Source organism: Takifugu flavidus, chromosome 6, assembly GCF_003711565.1.
Source record: "Takifugu flavidus isolate HTHZ2018 chromosome 6, ASM371156v2, whole genome shotgun sequence".
NCBI lineage: Eukaryota > Metazoa > Chordata > Actinopteri > Tetraodontiformes > Tetraodontidae > Takifugu > Takifugu flavidus.
In genome coordinates this window covers 3,378,972-3,400,877 of record NC_079525.1, presented here as the reverse complement: position 1 = coordinate 3,400,877, position 21,906 = coordinate 3,378,972, and the positions used below count along the sequence as shown (strand labels likewise).

Sequence of the window (21,906 nt, the reverse complement as noted above, 5' to 3'; positions counted from 1 at the left end):
AGCACAAAAAAAACAACTATTAAAGTTGGTGTTCAGAGGAGTCGCAACAATCTCCCACTGTGCCGCTACAACACCCAACTCTGTTAACGGTTTGCTGCAGAAAAAGAGCAAAGAAAGAGGGGAGGAGAGGAGAGAGGAGAGGAGAGGAGAGGAGAGGAGAGGAGAGGGGAGGGGAGGGGAGGGGAGGGGAGGGGAGGGGAGAGGAGAGGAGAGGAGAGGAGAGGAGAGGAGGGGAGGGGAGGGGAGGGGAGGGGAGGGGAGGAGAGGAGAGGAGGAGAGGAGAGGGGAGGGGAGGGGAGAGGAGAGGAGAGGAGAGGAGAGGAGAGGAGAGGAGAGGAGAGGAGAGGAGAGGAGAGGAGAGGAGAGGAGAGGAGAGGAGAGCCCAGCAGAGTGCTCGATGCAGTGGAAACTGCAGAATTTAAAGGATAAAAATAAATAAATCCGAAGGTCAGAAAATGTTATTTATTTATTTCAGAGTTGGAAAACATCATTATATAGACACACGGTGATGTAGATTTAAAAACTGGCTGTTAAAAGAGCTTTTTCTGTCATTTAAATAAAAACAGTGTCGTTTTAATGTCATCTTTCTGCACAAGCTCACATCACTGCAGTGTAATTTAAAACACATTATGAGAGAAGGATCCCCCCCAGGACATAAATGAAACCACAGGTAAATCCCAGCAGGTGTTTTCCTTGAAACGTCTCCTACTGGGACGCACGTGAACTCTGTCGGAGTTGAAAACCGGAGCTGATGGCATGAAGAACAACGCACTTTTTTTTTTAAAAAAACTGCCTACACTGTCGCAGAGCCCGAGAAGCCATCCGAACTTGTTACTGAGTCACTTCATCGCCGATCCACATCTGCAGTTCCTCAAAAACAAAATGTGGAAATGCTGCTGCCTGGAAAGTTTGCATTTACTGTTCTCCTGTGTGTCTCCTTTGTCTTTCTAGTGTCCCGTGGTTTGTGATTCAGCTTCTCATGCCTCCATCACCAGAGAGAATAACCCGCTAACAGGCCCAGGTATGGTTCTTGTTGTTTGAACAGAACAAGGAAAAGCCTAGAGTATAACCTCTGCTGCAGCACAAGGCTCCAAATGCTGTCGAACACCATTATAAATCCAGCTCGGGGGGGTGAGACAGATGGTGGCAGATATAAGGACAGGTTATAATAACACCTGCTGTGTTGAGACCTTGTTCTAACAGGCTTCTGTTTTTCTTCCCATGCTTCCTTCCTTCCTTCCTTCCTTCCTTCCTCTCTTTCTTCACATTTCAACACCTCCCTAGTGACCCCGCGCCTGTTGTCATGGCGTCGGTGTCGTTTAATGTCGCTTGCGTGATTAGCCCCGTGAGGTGGAGCCACTTTTGCAGGTGCACATCTGCAACCTGTCAGAACAATACCCTCCCCGCAGACCCCCGGGCTGACTAATGCATTTTAACCTTCCAAGTTTCAAACTGAGCATACAATGAGCAGGGAAACGAGGGGGCGGGGGGCGGGCGTCATTTTCCTGAGAGGTGTCAGGGAGGGAAATCGAGGCTTCTGATTGGTGGTCAAATTATTACGGCAGCTGGAGGGGGGGGGGGGTGTTTGGGGTTAATCTGCTTCTCCGATAGCAATCAAGTGGCAACTTTGGCTCTTTCCTTGAAGCTTTTATCATCGGCCTTCTTTCCTTCGTGTCTTCCTTCCAGATTTTTGCACTTCCTCCAATCCCAACATGAATCTATCAGTTCTGAGGAATCACTTGGTTCATAGCTGAGAAAAGGGATTATTTCAGCTTTATTTATCTTTAGCCACGGCCATAAACGTGAAAACAAGATCTTTTTTGTGATCTTTATTAAAGTGACCCGTTATCAGAATGAGCTCATGATACATTCAAGGAAATCAGTAATCAATCATCTTTGTGGTCCATTACATGCATGGATGTTGACACTATCACTGAGACAGAATATTTGGTTATGAATAGGCAAATATGCTTCATACTTAAACTGTGAAAATGAATATAATGTGACATTTCTATCAAATTCAACAGAATAGGACATTTTTGTTCTATTCACATATTTCACGGATGCCAAACTGGAAGCAGAAATGAAAAGTTGATAGTAAAAACAGCAGCGGGTGAATGCAGTATTAGTATACTTGACAGAAAATTGACTTTGTGGAATATTTAAAAGTGCTTTTATCAGTCCATAATATCCCGGGTTCGTGCCTCCGACCTGCCGCTGCAGCGAGGCTCCTTGACCCCGTCTGCACTGAAAAGCATCGCTAAACTCAAACCCTTGAGAACAAATAGTAGAGCAGTGGGATTAATGGCTTGAGCACCCACATAGATGACTTTGAAAGAAGGGACGATGTGGGGGGGGGGCAGGTGCCGCGCCGTCGCTCTGTCAGCAGGTGGCTCCGTCTTTCTGGATCTCAAGCAGGGAGATTTTGCCGGTGCCGTGCATGCTTGACTGCCTAAAGCGAGGCTGCCAGCGTTTCACTCCTGGTGCTAGAGCTCCTTCATGTTGAGTGACTTCCTTTATGACTGCAGCACTGGAAGAGAAAAGTGGTAGTAAACAGTGTTCAAGGCATTTTTTATTTTTTGCCCTCTGCTGCCAGCGTGCAGATAAGAGCATTAGAGCAGTTTTCCCTTTCCGGGTTTTGATTGTTGCTATTAGCTCCTCTGTGCAAGAATTTAGACGGAGCCGCATCTGACTCAGTTTAATAGGGTTTGGCGTTAGCATGCGAAGTTTCAGACGGATCTTCCCCCTTTTGTTTCCCAATAAACAAGTAATTAAAATGGAAATGGGGAAAACAATAAGGCAAAGATTAACGGCGAAAGTGTTCAGGGCTGCCGCTGGAGTGTGAAAGGAGAGAAGGCCTTGGAAAATGGAAAAGCTTCATCTCTGGCACAAAGCTTTATTGATCATCGCGTTCAATCTGCGCTTCACCTCGTGTGACTTTTGACTTTCATTGTGCTGTCCTGGGTACGGACCGCTGTCAAAGCTGCTCTGTTGTCTCTTTTGTTTAAAAAAGAAAATGTTAGTATCTTCTGTAACTGGGACCTGGGCCATTTTTAATCTGTCGGATGCACCTTTATTCTCTCCTCTCAGTATTCAAGAACCCGATATGCAAGGTCTACAGATTTCAAACGGCCGACAGCAAGTGGATGCTGGTGCGCGAGCAAATGGAGGAGTGCACGTTGTCCTTCAGCGTGCCCAAACAGCTGCTTTCGCTCTACATACAGGAAGACACCAGCAGGTATGTGACTGATCGGAAGGCGTCAAAGAACCGGCTCGTTTCCTGCGCTCGTTCGCTGCACCCTCCTGACCCAGTTCACCAAAGTAAATGATTATTTAAAGTTCTGACTGTGTTTGCAGAGGAGTAAATTATTCAGCTCCGCTTAACACTTCAAAAGCGCCTCCTCGGTCCGCGCATCCAAAAACGGCGTCACTGCAGACTCGTGCACACCTTTGCCGAATATCCCGCCGCTGTCACTGAATCAGACAGAACGGCTCTAGAGAGGTGATTTATTTCCGTCCTGCTGGAGCCGCGGTGCCAACAGTGGCGGCCTGAAGCGCAGAGACGCAAAGTGAATTTGTTGTGCTTGGTGTAAGCACTTTTCATCGCAGCTGCAGGTCGCTGTGATGTTGGCTGCTTTGCTGCAAAAGCCTGCAACTTTTGTGCCCCTGTTAACATCTCTCTCTCTCCCCTCCCCCCCTTTAATAATTAAAATTGATCCACCGCCTCCCCATCTCCTTGTTGTGGAGTGCAGCTTCATTAAACACATTAAATCCTGTTTAAACAGTGTTATGGAGAGAGTCCAGTCCATTGGAGGATGCAGGCTACAGTATTAATGCACGTGGGCCTCTGCTTGTGCATTAATGTGCGCAGCAATTCAGTCAAAGGCTCCTTATATCCTAGTTTTTCAAGGATGATCATGCCTCAAATGGCCCCTTGTTCTGGGTAACGCTCGCTCAAACACTCATGTGCACCCACAGATGTACTTTAAGGTATTTTTATAGTAGTTTAAGTCCCCTTTGGCACAAAAAGAGATTTTTACTCGGTTGGCAGGTTTAATTTTTAATCAGTGTGCACCTAATGGATCGAACAGAGCTTTAATGACTGGACGAAAAGACAAGATTTTCTGTTGGTTAACTGGCGTTCGGAGCTCAGTCACGTTTACAAATGATATTCTTTCAGTTTTTCTTTTTTTTTTACCTTCTTTTGGTTCGTTTAATTTACAATTAACTGTGCACAGTTAATGAAGGCACTACAGGCACTAAAACTCATCTTCCATATATAATGTTGGTTTATTATACTCATCGCAGTTCAGGCCCCCGTGAGCTCTGCTGTTGAATGTTTTTCGAATAGCAAATTGGTCTCGGGGGAGCGACCTGGCTGGTTCGGGGGAGGTCAACAAGCCTAAAGGAGAAAACCTGCAGACTTTTTAGGCTTTATGTGGTTGCCCAATCTTTGGAGTCTCACAAAACCGGGTATAAATAGCTGTACTTCACTCTGACCCTAAATCAGCCCCCTGCTGAGGCTTTTTTGTGCAGGATAAATTGATGCCATCAGCGAGGCTCGGCTCCAAACTGGCTCGATACCTGCTGGAACCGGGCCCCCCACCCCGGATCAACGTAAACACAGTTCGCTGAGCCCCATTGGCTCTGAGCGTCGTGTGGCAGTCGTGGCTACCACTGGGCGGAGGATGGATGAGGTCATTTAAGCAGCTCTTCAATAATCCCCTTTTAATGTTGTCCTTCTCTGCTCCGCCCTTTCATTTAGAGTAGTCCGCAGCCACGTCACAGCGGCGGCTTCATATCTGAACCGGACGCGGCAGCCGAAACAGCGGAAGATGGTCGGCTTGGCTATCTTTTTTCACCCCTGCGTTAATTTGGTTCTTCCCTCTGTTCGCTTTGAGATCTATAATCTAGGGCAGCTATAATCTTGCTCTAGAAACACAAGAGGCGCTTGTGCCTTTCAAGATATTTAAGGGCAGGCGGCTGGTTCGTCATTAATATGTATTCCAAGCACCCAGGTCCATTTCATGAATGCACATGTGTAATGATGCTAATAAAGAGAGAAAGGCCCAGGCCCGGTACTGATTCCAAACTGAATAGTGAGCTAGTGGGCGTACCGCGTTATCAGTTGCGTCTCCCAGGCACACGTGTGCGACACATTCTTAGTATTAAGATTAATAATCCAATCTGTGCCCCAACAGAACATCTGTTTCAGTCTGTTTCCTGTTTCCGTTTAAAGGCGCCATCTGATCGGTTTATTTGTGCCCCAGACACACACGTGCATGGCTGAAATACTCTGTGGACGCCCCAAAATCATTTTTTTACAGCCAAACCAGCAAAATCAGGCTTTATCCGCTACACATTGTATTATTTTGTATGTCCTGGATGATCCGCGAAGCTGATCAAAACAGGTATTTTGACGCCGTCCTCACTGTTCTTGATCTCTTTCCCGTAAGTACCGCAGTTGTCTAACGAGAATAATCGTTTTAGTATTCAAGGTCACTCTTTTGGATGGAGCAGTTTCTCAAAAACTCAAGGTTCCATTTCAGTCCTCTCAGATTTCATTAACCCACAAGATTTTTTGAATGGGCAGCAGAACTTAGCGCAAAATAAACATGTCAACATGACTGGTCGTCACTCTGAAGGAGCTGTTATTGGAATTCGAATTCTGTTTTTAGAATTGTTTCGCACAACAGCGCCCCCTGTTGTTTCTTCCCGTGACATTACATATCATTCCATAACGAATCAAACAATAAATCTGTTTCAGATTGAGTTGCCTCAAAATTGATTCAGAGCAGTGAAACAATTTCAAATAAAATAAGCAAATGGTTGTTTCTTTGTGACGGCGGCTGGCCTCGATTATCACGCTGAAAGAATGTCGGATATTTGAATCACGTGAATCAAAGTGAAAACACAATGTCACAAACATAAATAACTGCTTAGCATTTGTGCCATTACAAAAGGTTGTGAATTCATTTGACTATCACAATGACTAAAGACTATCGCAATGTTTCCATGCTAATTTCAATAGTTTTGCCTGGTTTTGTATAATAAATTCACCTAATCCTACTAAATTATCTCAACAATCAGATTCTTGGATGTTTGGGGAGGCCGCCTACTTAAGTCGAGCTTAAACGGTGGCGCAGTCCCCGCATAGCAAGAAGTTTAAGGACATGATGTTCAGTGTACCGAAGTGTTTGCTAATTAATGGAAAATCTCTTTAAACCTTTGTCGCAACAGTCGCATTTGTTTCATGAAAAACTTTTTTCTGCGTGATTTTACCTGGCTGCTCTGAGAAATTAAAGTTAATGGCCCAGGTGACCCTTTTACACACACATCTCCCCTTCCACTTCTGTGACCTTCACTCTCTCAATACAATAGCAGTCTGATTAAGGAGGTGATGCTATATCTCCCCCCTTTACTTAAAGAGAGCATCTGTTTCTCTGTTAGTTTATTCATTATCTGCCTTTAACACCAGGGTCATCCTCAGTGACCTCCACTCAGACTCTCTGGCTAAAATAACTTTCTGGAGACAAAAGAGCAGCTTGATACTGCAAGCTGCTATTAGCATTACCCGACAGGTGAGATTACCAGGTATAGATTCCTTTAATGCAGTCTTGTAGTGCACCACGTTGTGCCATTCTTTATCTGCCAGAAAATTGGCCCCTTTGATCGGGGGACCGTGATATGAGATTAGAAACAGCTTCCACTGAAGCATCTGAAGTGTAACATACGTTTTACTGATATCATCATATACATTTCTGGACTTAAATTAGACCCCAGTACGCAGGCGGCCACGTTTTCTTTCAAGAACTGACACCATTCTTTCTCTGCTTTATTTTTTATTTGCGGCGATGCTTCTCCCTATAGGGGAGATTTCAAGCACTCCTTAAAGTATAATTTCACAGAACCTTGAAAATACCCAGGCTGACTGGAAGCTGCCAGCAGGAAGCTAATTTCCCCCTTAAGATTAACTCACGCTGCAACCTTGTTTAGAAGCATAAGGAAATTGACAACAGATGGAAGGAATATGTGTTGTGTTTCCAATATCCTAGAGAAAACAGTAGCGTTCCAAGTTCGTTCTGTCTGTTCCCACGATAGCTCGAGTAAACACTTCCAGTCTGGATCCAACCACATCAACTTTCGCCGTTACCCAGACGACGCCCAACTCCACCTCACCCTCTGTGCTGCCTTCAGGTTGCACGAGTCAGAGCGGTCCTAAATGCATACTCGATAATTACCTTTCATATGTTACTGTTGCTGACTCTCTGGACGATTTCAACTGCAAACAGTTATAATCGGAACAATGTTTCATCCCAATAAATAGTCCCCGTGTCCCAGTACCGCGGGGCTCGGAACCGCTGGAGAATTCCAAGGTGTTTCTTTATTTGTGTGTAATTTGGCTAAGCCTCATTAACATACTGTTGTTTTGATTAGACACGTGACCTTGGATCAGTTTCTCCCCATTGTCGTCTCTGGCGCTGCTCTGTATTGAAAAACTTCAAAGGAATCTAAAAATAGCGTACTCACCTGACGGTACACGGTGAAAATAGATAAGGGGTTTCATCACCTTATATTTTGTTGTATCGGTTGAACTACAGCACAACAAAGAAGTAAATACTACATTATGCATTCGCGCAATTATGACCAGCCTCGCTAATAAGTTTTTTTTTTTTTTTTAACCGTGCCAGCTTCAGGTTGAATAGACGTATGAGGCCTAATCATTGCCAATTGGGCTTGTTATCATCATCAAAAGCGACACGTGATCGCGTATTTGTTGTTCTGAATATTGAACCTCCCTCCCGATCATTTCCAAGGTGTCACTGCAATTAGATTTTTAATGCCCGCTGAAGGGCTGGATTCTAAATGACGTCCGTCCATCTGATGCAGCTTTCATATGCAAATACCGGGCCAGCGCAACAGCTCGCTGCAGACATGTTCTCTCCTACAGGAGGAGGATTGAGATTATGGCCTCGAGCTGAACACCGTTCAGTAAGGGCGGGGGGGGGAGTAAATTGCCCCAGTGACAAAAGTAGATCCTATTTTTATGGAATGAATATTGGAGGAAGGTGCAGAGGACAGATCTGAGGTGACAGAATGCATAAGTGGGTACCAGAGACATGTTCAGGAACCTGTTTTGGGTTCAGCACCAGGACCTGTGGGACGTTGTCGTGCATGTCTGCTTCCTTAGACAAGCTTCAAGTTGTTTGGAGCAACTAGGCTGGGTTTCTTTCGTGCGGGGAAACTTGAGAGTTCAGGCAGTGCGGATGTCTGCGCCTGGAGAGGTCCAGAGGATGTTTGGAGGTGAGCAGGAGGAGTTGGTAGGAGACAGCTTGAAGGTTGATGGGGGCGAGAATTGTGGACAGGTTGGAGCCTTTTTCAAGGCTTTGCTGGAACTCTCAGACCGGATTTTGGTGCTCTCGTCCAGGCAGGAGGGGCTGAAGGTGGGTGATGTGAGACAGATGGTCAGTGTCTGGAGATGTTCTGAAGGTGAACGTTCTCCATGTTTTCTCCAGGCACCACGGTTTCCTCCCACATTTAGGGTCGATTATTTATTTTTATTTCTCTGTTGTGACTGATTGAAGAGTTATTGGTAGTTTAATGAACACAACATACTACAGACGGATGAGCCCGATGAGAACGTTTATTTGACAGCTTCATTATAATCACAGATTTCGAGGGTGAGAAAAATCAAATGAGGGCAGATTCGTGATGACTATCTGCGATAATTAGAAAACTGTTGTGTTTTATCTGCAGGGTGCAGGACCTGAGGGAGCTGGGGGAGCTGTCCCCTCACTGGGACAACCTTAGGAAGGAGGTGATGACACGATATGGAGGAATTATCAGCTCATACCAGGAGACTCTGACTGAACTGGACAAGATTACCGGTATGAGTGCTTCATTTGTCCCACGTGATGGTTCATATTCCCTTTTTCTTGCCTAGTAAAGAATTTAGTTATTTCATGTGGCCATTTGTCCTTAGATATTCAGAAATATACGTTCTATTGGGATATAATAGCCCCACTGAATATAGAAGTAGAAGAGCAGAACTAGAAGAGCAGAAACTGAGGGACTGCCTGTATTGTGATCAATCATCAGTCTTTTGTTTGTCGTTTTTCTCGACTGTCATTGGTCCGTCCTTCCACAAGATGGATCATTTAGCCTTGAAGTCACTTCTCACTATTTGTACAGAGGAACCTTCACACCCATGGCAACTATATGGTCCTGATTCTCCTTCAAAAGATTCACCAGGGAGACACTAAATATATTTAAGGTGTCTTTTCTCTTGTTGCGTCACGTTGCACTGTTACCTGGCTTTGACTTTTTGAGCTGTGATGCAGGAAATATCAGGAGAAACACTTTTAAATTGTAGCTAGAATAGAAAAAATCTTGATGAAGAGGGCGATGAAGGCAGAATCAGTGTGCAGGTTCAACCACCTCACTCAACCCGTTTAATCCATTTTTAATGATGACCTGACCTCAGCAAATGGTTCAGATTCTCTTAGAACTGTATTCCATTCAGAAATGAGTCATTGGTGTTCTGTTTACCAGCCAGAGAGCCAAAGGGAGGCAAAACCCACTCCCACTAGTCGCTCTTAAACTTTACAGATACCTGCAGCGTAAAGTCAAATATTATGGTTCATATCCCTTTAATGTCTGCGTCAGCTTCTGCAGGGTTGTCTCCGGGTAGTGATGGTCCAAACACGCATGTTTCAGGTTAGTGAACGTAGGAACACTGTGAAAGAGACCAGCTATTCTGTAACAAATTCCTCAGTGTCCACTGACAGTCGCGACACCTTTGTTCAGCTAGCTGCTCGCGCAGCATGTGTCCAATCATCCTCTCGCGCTACAACATATCTGTGAAGGGATTAAAGGCCCCCGCTGTGCCAGCACACGCTGAAGAGACTAGAATACGCTAAAGAAACCTGCTCTGACCTTATGAACATCATTTACGCGTCCATTTTTTCCCCTCTGGTGTGGAGTTCGTGGCCGTTTTTAATAGCAGGGCCCTGATGAAAACAAAGGAGGACGTTTCTCGGCCTCTGAACAACCCGTACGACGACATTAGAGTGGCGAGGAATGACAGGAAGTGTTTAGAAGAAGCAGATGTTGGCCAGCGCTGCCGCTGCGGCTGCCCTTCTGTCACACAGTTGGCCCACCTGGGCAAACAGATGGGGATCCGATATGACTAATTAATCTAATCGCAACGGTCACCAGCTCAATTAGCTCGGTCCCCTGAGCTCGACCACATCCACGAGAGCTCGCTGAGCAGGAATAACTGCCGAACGCCACAGACCATTTAAGGACTGGACTTGACCACATCAGCGATAGCAACGGTTGTCCCCTGGTGGCGTATTTGGTGAAGAATTGCACAGACTGTAACTAAAAAAATACTAATATAATTTCAAGGGTTGAAACTTGGCACTAAATATTACCTAATACATTGGAAATTCCAGTTTTCAGTTGTGAAACATAGCAGCCGATCCATTAACAGCTTTAAAGCTGACCGGATCTTTTTCTCTGAGGGTTTGGAAACAACAGACAGCTTCACTGTCAAAAGTGTTAGCTAACTAATGTGTGCCACGGCGCTTCAGCACATCAATACAGCAGCGTTTATATCTGACACACACAAATAAACGTTATCCTCTTTGACATTAATTGCTACGTGCTGCTCTGTCGATGCGTCAGTAATTAGGCTCAGACGTGTTGCAGACTTTGCTTTTAACACAAGGCAGATCTGTAAATACTGCAGAGTCAAGTACGTGACAAATGCCACCGCCACAAAATTTTAATTGGCCTGCTTGAGAAAAGATACAGCAGCAAATTAATGAAAGTCAAACCTGCTTAAAGTACTGTTTAGCCAGAATGTATCTGATTTCTATAGACAAGGCCAGAAAATGTCCCCCAGCCACTATTTTGATATGATTTATTTTCCATTTGAAAACCAAAGATAACCTTTCAACATCCTTCCGTTGCAGTGCTTCATGATTGAAAATCTGCTTTATTGTCATGCTGTAGGATCAGAGACTTCAGACTGGGTGTCATAACTGTTTTCTGGGTCCTGGTGTGTTTCAGGTCATTCATTCAAGCCGAGCTGCTGCAAAGCCCAGAAGTCTCTGGAGTTCATCCCGATAAACTTGCACACCCAGAGGATGAGGGTAACGTGCCCAAGGAAAACAGGTATTTCCCGACTTTTACAATGCCAACAAATCAACAGCGTTCAACCCTGCTGACGGTGGAGACGCACCGCCGCTGTGGCTCGTGACGTTTCGCCTGAAGGATGTTTATGACGATGCCTGCTGGCACCCAAACATGGCAGTCACTCGCTATTGCCGCTGAAAATGATGCTCTGTAACAGCGTGTGTTTCGTGTATTAAGCCCAAGCTGGATGAATATCAGCTGAACCAGTTTAAGCCAAATGAATTATGATAAATCCCTCATTTTTAATGGTGCTGGTAAAGCTTCTATATAAGCTAGCAGGAGTTAGGACTGGGGTCCCTGAGTTGCAATAGATGTGTACCAATTGTGCGAAGCTTAAGGTGGTGCTAATTATTTAATGAGCTGAGACTGGGAACGCGGGGCACGAGCGCGCCGCGGAAAGTTCCTGCACAGTTTCAGGACTCCACGGTAATACTCACTAAACATCCTGAATAATTAAAGGACAGCACTATTAATGGGGATTGTGCCATTCACAATGAGCTCAGCATTTACGGAAATGGGAAGTAAGACCGCGCTCACTGATACGAAAATGTGTAGAAGATAATAGCGAGGCGTGATGCCTGCATTTTAAAATGGACCTCCACCATTTTATGCCTCACTTATTGCACCCACCAGCAGAGTCTGCAGTTCACGCTCGGTGATGTGTTGGAATCACAGTGTCCCTGCGTAGCCCCAACAGCCTGACGCGTATTTATTTAGTCTGCGCAAATGAGTTTTTAAAAATAAGTCCTGGCCTGATGTTGTTCCTCATCAAAGAATTAGAGATCAGGTTCCTCTCATTTTAAGGCTACATTACATAAACACCTCACCCACATCGCCGTTTCCAAATAAAAATGTGGTAATGTGTCCTCAGAGGACATTATAGCCGAATCCAGACGTGTCTGAGTGCATATGTATGCTAGTATTTGCATCACTGTGGGTCTTAGCTCGCGTCTGCTGCATGTAAATAAAGCCCATGCTGCATTTCTGTTTGGAGCCAAAGATGCTTTAGTGGCTTTATTCGCTTTACCTCTTGCTCTTCGGCGAAGGTCACAAGTCCTTTGGACAAATTTTGATGTGATATAAAGGGTTGTGACACATTTTCTGAAGCTCTTCTTTTCTTTTGCTGCTGTTTGTGTGCTCAGCATAAACTCTCCGTGGGCTCCGACTAGTTGTTATTAGGTCATCGCCATGGCTTAAAGGTGAGACGTACCTTGGCCTGAGAATGACAGTCAGAACATTAATGAAGCCCTTTGTGTTGCAGCGCAGGGAGACGCCTCTGTGTCCTCGGCTGCGGCTCGCTCATTGGCCGAAGCTGTTGTTGCCCTGGAACTGTCTCACTCTGTTAAAGCAACAAAGTGCTGCCTCACTATCTGCGTGCAGGCTCCGTTTCATCCGTCTGCCGTGTGATTGACGGCAACCTGCGGAGAAACACCCTAACACGAACTGTAGTTCCTCCAGGAAAGGCCGATAAAACCAGGAAAGTCATTCCGCCATTAAACCTGGCAGGAAAAGAGAGAGAGAGATCAAGATAAAGCAAGCTTTAGAGGAGTTTGTCAACTCAATGATAGACACATCGATAATTACCCTCTGTGGGCCCAATTCACACCTTGAATCTGATCCAGGCAGCTTCAGTGTGTGTGTGTGTGTGTGTGTGAGTGTGTGTGTGTGTATGCTCTAGTATGGCTGCATGGTGAGGTCCATAATACAGAATGCTCAAAAATTCACTGTGTGAGGATTAAAAGTTGGTTTAAAAGGAAGGTTAGGTTGGGGAGAGTAGAGTAAGGGGCTGAAAGGTGGAATAGGTGTGTGTGTGTGTGTGTGTGTGTGTGTGTGTGTGTGTGTGTGTGTGTGTGTGTCTGAGCCAGAGAGAGAGAGATGCAGGACTCACCCTCCTGCAGGAAGCACAACCCTCTTGAGATTCCCGCTGTTAATTAAGAAAACAGCCTAATCTAAATTTATAGCAGGTTGACATCAAAGTCAACACCAGAGACAGAATCACGGCCTCACGTCCCGTGTTTCCTGTGTCCTCTGTTGTCCAGCGTGCGCTTGACTTTGCTCGTCATATCTGGCCCTCCCCCCCTTGATTGAATAGATTCATTTGCGTTGCATTTTCTTCCTCAAACATCAACCTGAACCAGATAGGAAGACTTTCTTAATTGACCTCTGTTGTGTCCTTGCTCAGTTTTACTCCTTTTGCTTCAACCACTTTACATGCGATACAAATACAGAACCTTTGTCTTTAAAAAATATGCATTACGTTCATACAAAGAGACATTTCTGTGGAATATCTGATACCTTTTGTTGACTGTGCTGGGGGAGAAAAGTGAAAGCTTCTATTTTTACGCACACGACTTGCCAAAAACTATAATTTCCAACAAAGTCAGTGTGAGGCAACCTCAGATAAAAGCAACTTTTAATTCTAAAAGCTCAATGGCTGCATCAGAATCACTGGCTTTTACTGGCTGATTCTGTGTTTGTGATTGCTGCAGGCCCCCGTCGACGCTCTAAAACGATCCCTTTCGCAACTTATTCCAAACACTTCTGTTTATTGTGCCATAACCTATATCACCCGGCAACGAGGACAACCTGATAACGAATGAAAGAAAGACTTTGAGCCCGCGTCGTTCATCTGTTTCCTGGAAACGGCCGTTGTTCGTCTCTAAAGTGACAACTGCAAAGTGTTTCCAGCTTTGAAACGCCCGTGCTGGCATCGGCGAGACGATTGTTTTCTTAAGCGCTCATTTGGATCAAATAAAAGGATGTTTTGTCATTGTTAAACAGGATTGTGTAATGGTTAAAGCATGAATTAGAGCCGCCACAAACAACAGCGTGATGGAGAGGCGGCCTCGGCCTCGGCTCTCTCTCTCCAAACAGCATCTTTAGTGTCTGCGGGGAGAGCGCGGCGTAATGGAAGGGCAGAGCAATCAAGCGCAAATTGGACATCGTACTTGATGTTCTCAAACCTGCCATTGTGTCTGAGTGCAGTGCCGCGCAGGTGAAAACCAATTAGGGGAATTTTGGACATCTGAAAACTCAACAGGCCAAATGTGTGCGGGGGAGGGGGATGCCGGGAGTGGAGGCAATTAACGGAAAAAGTGGTGGGTAGCCGCGAAGCCCTGCGTCTCCCCTCTGTGGTGCTGTGTGAAGAGACGGGCCACCACACTGCCAATCACCCCCCATCCCGCAACCCTCCGACCCAGGCTGCGCCATTGCTGTCTGTTCCTCAACCTTTTCTTTTTTCTCTTTTTAAAGCCGCGCTTTGCTTCAGATTTAGCTGCTCTCCCGGAGGTGTTCATTAACTGACCCAAACAAAAATATTCACCCCAACACCCTCCACACCCACCCCCACACCTCTGACTTCAGTGTCCGCTGCACCATTACCGAGTCCAAGCACGGCCTGGTGGACGCACCTCCACGCCTGACGAGCAGCCTGCAAAGGGCTTGTTTACTTTGGACGGCGAGGTGCAAACGAGATCGCCAGTCACTGACTGGTTCATTACCAGTGACCAGTGACGGAAGTGAAGTTGAATTAAATCTGAAATATATAATGTTTGTCCGCGTGTCTTGTTGTATAGTCGAGGCTAAAAGTCACTCTGACAACTAAATTGAGGTCGGTTTCTTAAGCATGACTTGATTGATGACGGCATTACCGTGAATCCTTCTGATTGGCTGATCAACTTTAGAGACTCTTTGCAGAAGGGGGAGATGTGGGGTAGCTGGCACATCTGGAAGCCACACGCTGTGTTTGAGTCTGCAGCGTTCTCACGCCAAGTTTCTCTCCTCTCTCCTCTCCAGACGCCTCCTATGACATTGTCACGGCCGGCGCCCCTGCGGCACATTTCCAGGGCTTCAAGTGCGGCGGTCTGCATCGCCTCCTCAGCCGATACGAGGCAGAGAAGAAGAGGTAGGAGCATCATCAATGTTTCCAGGCAGTGGTGGTAATTTAATAGATGGTGCAGGCTCAGGTGGAAACAGGCTTGTATTGACACAGGAATTTAAGTTGGGGATAATTGATTGTGACAATCACATCCGTCCTTGGCCCGGCGCCGTTCCCCCAGTGTTATACAGTTACTTACCGACAGCGAGGGCTCGCGCTGGACTCGACCACAGCTGACAGCTCAGTTTGACCGGAGGCAACAGCCTGATGGAGAAGCTCTGTTGATTCTGAAGCTCTCTGCTTCTTTTAGCTGGAAAGTGGGTTTTTTGGGGGGTTTTTGTTCTTGGAAAGCGTAGCAGATTAACTCATCACCAAACAGCTGCCAGCTAGCGCTCCCTCGGAAAACGCTTTCAGAATGTAAAATGCTTCCGGACCGTTATTATTTTTGCCAAATGGTAAGAGGGGTCGGGCCACGGGCAGCAGAGTTTAAACAAGTTTTATTATGGTGGCAACAGGATGAAAATGCAGCGGTCTTTCCACTACAGTAGTGGCGGAATCACACTCATTGATGCTGTATTTTCACTTGTGTTTGCTTGGTTATATCAACGTTTTATTGGGTTGTCTGTCCCTTCAACGTGTGGCCCCGTCTTTTCTTGTGATCTCCTCAGACAACCTGAATGGAACCGTTCAGACCAGCGTAGCCGCTAACATCCACACAGGCACACATTAATGCTATTGCTTTGCTTAATTATTTGGGCACGTGTCCTTACAGTCATCCGGTTGCAGACTTGCGTTGCCAGAACCTTTTCAAAGCTTCGATTGTAAGTATAAAAACAGCCTGAATCAGTCTGGCTTTGCTCCGATGTGCATTAACTCCCGTCTCTTTGTGCCCAGACTGGCAGGGAGCCTCTCACATTGATTTTTTAGTTGGATTGACTTCCGAGCAGCTGTGATTCAGCCACCTGATTCATTACTTTCCTTCTTCCATTGCCGACTGTAACCAGTAGGTGTGCAAGCACACAAGTGAGCAATATAAGAGGCACTGCTGTGATTCTGTTTTACAAAATGTACTCGAGCCCCAACCATATACAGCGTGAGCCGAGTAGCGTCCCACAAAATCGCCGCTGCCCTTTAGTTGCCCGGCAAGGGTACGTGTCACCGCAGTTCATACGGTCACTTGAGTGATGCTGGAAGAAATGAAAGGTGATTTTTCTCAAAGCTCCCCATAGAGCGCAAAGTCATTACAGAGCATGCCAGATCCAATTAGTTACAGAGTTTGCAGCCCTAAAAAGAGGGTAAGTAAAGCAGGATGGAGGAGGCTGTGGTCTGGGTATGACGTGGATAAGTTGATAAGGTTGATGGAAACTTTAAAAAAAACAGGGTCTTCTGCTGAGAAAAATCTCCTTTTTTTCATTCTTTTATGTTGAAGTGCACAAGTCAGTTTGCGGGAGATGAGCTTTATCTGCTGGCGTGAAGCCTAACATGGACTCAGTCACGTCTCTCGCCTTCAGGGAGGATTCTCAGGGGAGACGGAGCTTTTTTTGTTTCATATTTGACTTAGCAAATGACTTACTGTAGCTCAAATTTTCCAATTTTCCGCCTGACTAACTGGCGACGTCCTGCACTCTCACACATATTTGACCTGGACTACAGTCAGTCGACGTCAGAAATAGAAACACATATGAAGAAACGTATATAAAGAAATACATATGTGCAGAAGGTTTGTGATAAAAAGTAATTATTCCTCTTTGTGAACGTGCACTACTATAGAAGGGACTCCGTAAATCACTGTGACCCTGTGCACAGATCCACTCCAGCGGCGACAGAACCATTTGTAAGAGAGTGAGGTTAGACACAGAGACCCCCACTCATTATAATCCTCTCAGTGCATCTCCTCGCCCTATAGAAGACTGCCTGTAATCACATTTGATTAAAAGGGAACATCAGCGAGATGTGAGACTTGGCTTTTCAATGCTTTATTAATTTGTCAAAGAGAAGACGGAATGGGATTAAGAAGGCGGGTGGGATGGAAAAGGGAAACCTGAGGAAAGAGGTGTTACCGGGAGGGCAATGAAAGAACCATTCATCTTTGTTCCTTGGACACAAGATGAGAGCGAGAAGGGATTCTTTCCAGATCCATTAAAGCCTAGACTGGCCAAACTTGGCAATGACGGGACGAGACAATGCAGTTTATCTCTCGGGACGGGCCGGGAAAGAGTTTAATCGATATCTGCGCTTAGCATTCCCGCGGAAACCCTGCACATGTACAGACGGGGCAGGAGCATTTATCTTTCATTAATTCACGTGGTCCCACTTAAACGGCTGTTTCAGAAAGTCGCAGGATTTTTATCCCTTTTTAATTGGACCCCCGTAGACGGAGCCGCCAGATTTGCTGAGGTGGTCTATTCTTTCATCACCAGCCTTTCCCGAACGATCCTACTAATCTGCATGATGATGAAAGGCGCCGTTTGGGAGAGGGGCTAGCATCCTAGATGCCTGTTTGCGTAGCATGGGCGGAGGACTTCTGTCTTCTATCCGGTCTCCTGGGTCGGGCGGAGCCGCAGACGGACAGGAGACGGTTGAGACGACGTCACACTTTAGCCGCTTCTTTGGGCCAAAGCTACACGAGGCCGGTTGTCCAAGTGAATCAGTCTATCCAGGCGTTAGTGTGTCGGGACACTGGCATGTGGCTGGGACTTGTTAGCTGTTTGCCTGCTCCAGGTTGTATCAGTGATGAAGAGGGATGCTGGCAGTGGCCTTGAGGCTTATCTGCTCTCAGATCTGTCGAGCCTGTGTCTGAATCACCCAGGAAAAGGTTGGCTGTTACTCTGAGAACTGCTGGGAGATCAGTGCCTCGTGGAAGATTCAGCAGATGGAGTTGCCATTTGCAACAATCTGTGCAGCAGCAACTTCCAGCAGATTATACAGTGTTGCTGCTGCGTCCGCGTGGATGAAGTCCCGGACACAGAAGTCTGAATAAAGTGCTGTGACTTTGGCAGTCACCTGAAGAGCTGCAAGACTCCGCTGACTTTCACCCTGCTGGGCGGCGAGATCGCCATTAATTTCCTTTCCACTATTAATTAGACGTGCACTGAGATGTGCTGGTTTAATAAGGCCACTGGGCCCAGCGGTTTTCCTCCTCTCATTACTGCTTCAACCCATTTCTATTGATCACTCAGGAAAGCTGGGGAGAGCTTCATCCTAGCAACGTGTTGCTATCCTGGTGAAGTTCAAGCTTTACCTCCGCAGCACATACAGTATGTGTTGGTGACAGGCTTCTTCTTTCAGGCTGTTTTAGTAAAACCTTAAGGAGACGACAGGCGGTAATTTCAGGAGTCCCAGGACTCGGTGCCGAGGGAACGTTGGTGCACCTTTGGTATTTTCATGGCTGGAGGCACGTGGCGTACCCAGGGCGGACATGGAAATGAGATGGGATTAAGAGGAATCCATTATCATACATTATCAGGGAGTGTGTTGGGGTCTGACTGCAATTGCTCCTAAAAGCACCGCTCCCCTCACTGCAGCGCGCTGACGTCATGTAATGGAGTCTGGAGGAGCTTTGAGCGAAGCAACCCTTCTGACAGGGGTTATAAATGCAACTACATGCAATATAAATGCCCCACCGGAGCTACGGAACAGCTCAAGTAACATTCCTCTCAGACAAAAAGCACCAACTATGTGAATTATCTTATTTAAACCTTTATATGAGTAGGCAGTCCCACTTGAGACAGTCTCCTGTATATTTGACACAGTTAATTATACTTCTACTAAGTCAGACACACGAGTGTTTGACGGCAGCCATTGGCTGAAGGCTAAACTCAAGATAACTTGCCTAATATGGGGTAATTATTTAGATATAGGCTTTATCTTTATCAAAGGTCAGTGTTTTTTACATTTTTGTGAAAGCTCTGTCAACAATGCTGAACTGAGACCATAAAGAAACATGCAGCAGTTTGATTTATTTTATTATCCAGAGACATATAAATAAATACCCATTAAAATCTTTGATGGCCAGACGCATTGCATTACTCATTTTATGAATGTAATTAAAAATGTAGATGTCATTGTCTACACTCAGTTATACATAATCCAATGAAGGCATGACCTACATCACTGGTTCATGCATTTAACCAGTGAAAACCTTAAGTTCTTCTCCCTTTTTAAAGGATTTTCTGTTATGTTCAGGCTCAGTACAGATATATCTCGCTACACAGCAAAGGAATGTTATGATTACATGAAAGATTCAAGATGGTTTGATGAGAAAGAAAGACAGAATTCCTTTAAAGTTCAATAGTCTCTTCACAGTTTCAGCCCAAAGAGTAAATAACTTCCTATCTTGTGGTAGATTGAAAGGATTTTGGAACATGGAGGCTTTTTCACGCTTTTGTTTCCAGGGTTTTGTGTGAATCAGCTCCAGGCTGCTGATGTGAGACCTATTTCAGTGGGCAAATTATCAATTTTATTGTTGATTTATCAGTGTTTGTTGCACTTGGGTGGCCTCAATCCGAGGGTGAAGACGTTTGACAAAAATGCAATTTTAACATTGTTGGATTTTTATATAGTGGATTTCTTAAATTATTATTCTTCATCCATTTTACTTTAAACAATGACATTATGAATGGGAGACAGAGTCACACACACACACCTCCCCATATTCCTATCTTTGTGTGGACTCCTAAAGATATTACCCCCCAGACCCTAAGTCCTAACCCAATTTTAACCTCAACCTTAGAGCCTTGTCTTAACCCTCTATCTGTCATTTTGATGCTATGGGGAACACCTCAAATGGCATCATTTTGTAAAAATGTCCTCACTTTGCTAGTAGAATGAGAATTTTGGTACTCTAATGTAGCAAATACAAGATCACACAGGTGCACACAGAAGCAGCTCCATAATGTGTCTGCACGTTTATGCCGTTTTCTACTCTGTTGTGGGTTTAATAGCAACGCTGAGGACACAGTCAACTTTCCCTGCCTAAACCACCTTTAGTCTAGATCAATTTTGTCCTCTAGTAACAAGTGGCAGTTGTACCTGTTCATTATTGTCTGCACTGGGCCTGTAATGGGATTGGATTTGTACTTAAGAGTCAACAGGGCTTTTATCGAGTCTGAGTAGCTGAAGTAATTGTAAGTGCCCCACAACTTCTTCTTTTTTGCCCACTTTCTGAGGGATGTCTTATGTAAAAGGGCCATAAGATCATTTCCAATATGTAATGGGGATAATTGAAGCTTTTATGCAGTCAAAGGCTTTTTTATTCGAACAATAGATTAGCCGGGACCATTACAGGTGCAGCTATGAAAGCAAGCAAGAAAGGATTCGATACCTGGTCTTGGCATCTTGGAAAGTCTAAAGTGATTAAAGTGATTCTGTTTGGGGATGAAACGTCTGGTCCACCATCAGTGTTGCACTTCCAATGCAGGACAGCCTCCAAGCCCACCCCCCGGGTTTAAAAATGGTGCAACCCATTAAAATGGAGGCATCCGGAGATGGAGGGATTTATTTCACCGCCCCGGAACGCCACACCACCAACCCTAATGAGTCCTTGTGATTTTGAAAGAAATGGTGTTTGTAATTTAAACTGTAATGGAGCAGCGCTGTGTGTGTGTGTGTGTGTGTGTGTGTGTGTGTGTGTGTGTGTGTGTGGTGTGTGTGTGTGTGTGTGGTGTGTGTGTGTGTGTGGGTGTGTGGTGTGTGTGTGTGTGTGGTGGGTGTGTGTGTGTGGGTGGGTGTGTGTGTGTGTGGTGTGTGTGGTGTGTGTGTGTGTGTGTGTGTGTGGTGTGTGTGTGTGTGTGTGTGTGTGTGTGTGGGTGTGTGCGTGTGTGTGTGTGCGTGTGGGTGTGTGTGTGTGTGTGTGTGTGTGGTGTGTGTGTGTGTGGTGTGGTGTGTGTGTGGTGTGTGTGTGTGTGTGTGTGTGTGTGTGTGTGTGAGTGGTCCACAGTTTGCTGAGTATCGCTGTCTCACTTAGTGATTCCTTTGATTAGCTTTGTGCTCGTGGGTGGTTGTTCTCCAGGGGTCTAATTAGCTATGATGACAAGGCCAAGATTTTAACTTTGGCCAGTCAAAGATGTAGTTAGTGGCTAAAATAGTGTTTTTTGGGGGTTCTTTGGGCCGTCAGATTTCCTCCGTTTGGTGCGTCAGGTAGCTGCTGCCACACAGGGCGACTTCTACAGAAGTGCTCAACTCCCTCTCTGAAATATATTCAGAGGGCTGAAGAGAATTTCATATTATGCCAGCTCTTTGTATGTGCCCCTCCTGCCCCCCCCCCCTCTCTATCTCTTATGTCAATTATGCCTTAGGATCTGGCTCTGGGGTCTGGCCTACATAGAGGCTTGCAGAGCTGACTCTAAACTAGCTGAGAGGGTTGCAAATGACTGCCTCGCTCCTCGCCACATCTGATGGCAGGAAGTCAACAGCAGCTCATTGAAAGTCACTGGAACTTTACCCGAGGAGAATGTGTGGTTGGTGTGATTTGCCCCGAAACCAGGACCTGACAAAAGGTGTTTTTGTCTGAGATTAAATAGCTCACTGGAAACGTGGAGGGGGGGATTCATTATTCATGAGGCAGAAATGGGTTGACTGGACTGCAGGTTGAGTTTGATGATTCAGGCCGAGTACCTGGAGAGCACGGCTGCATCGTCAAGGCGACCAACTATCAACACGGGTTGGAAAACAGAGAGGGCGCTAGTCATCACCGCTCCGGAGGAGGATGGAGCTGAGGCTGAAGCTGCGGTGCTAAAGGTGCTCGTGTGTCCACTGTGGGGCATCTTTCTCTGCGTGGTGACCAAGTAAAACAGGCTCAACCCCAAGGCTGTTTGAAGCCGTGACGC

The 21,906-nt window shown here is 45.8% G+C and overlaps 1 protein-coding gene across 9 annotated transcripts in view; it reads left to right on the top strand.

Moving 5' to 3' along the window:
- The window catches only part of inpp4b (inositol polyphosphate-4-phosphatase type II B), an 81,299-nt gene that overhangs the window by 46,553 nt on the left and 12,840 nt on the right, over nt 1-21,906 (top strand). For all 9 annotated transcript variants that reach the window (XM_057035063.1, XM_057035061.1, XM_057035062.1 and 6 more), the window contains 5 exons: nt 952-1,021; nt 3,091-3,238; nt 8,758-8,888; nt 11,077-11,181; nt 14,998-15,106. In XM_057035063.1, the coding sequence (XP_056891043.1) occupies nt 952-1,021; nt 3,091-3,238; nt 8,758-8,888; nt 11,077-11,181; nt 14,998-15,106 (563 nt within the window). The remainder of the gene's footprint in view (nt 1-951; nt 1,022-3,090; nt 3,239-8,757; nt 8,889-11,076; nt 11,182-14,997; nt 15,107-21,906) is intronic.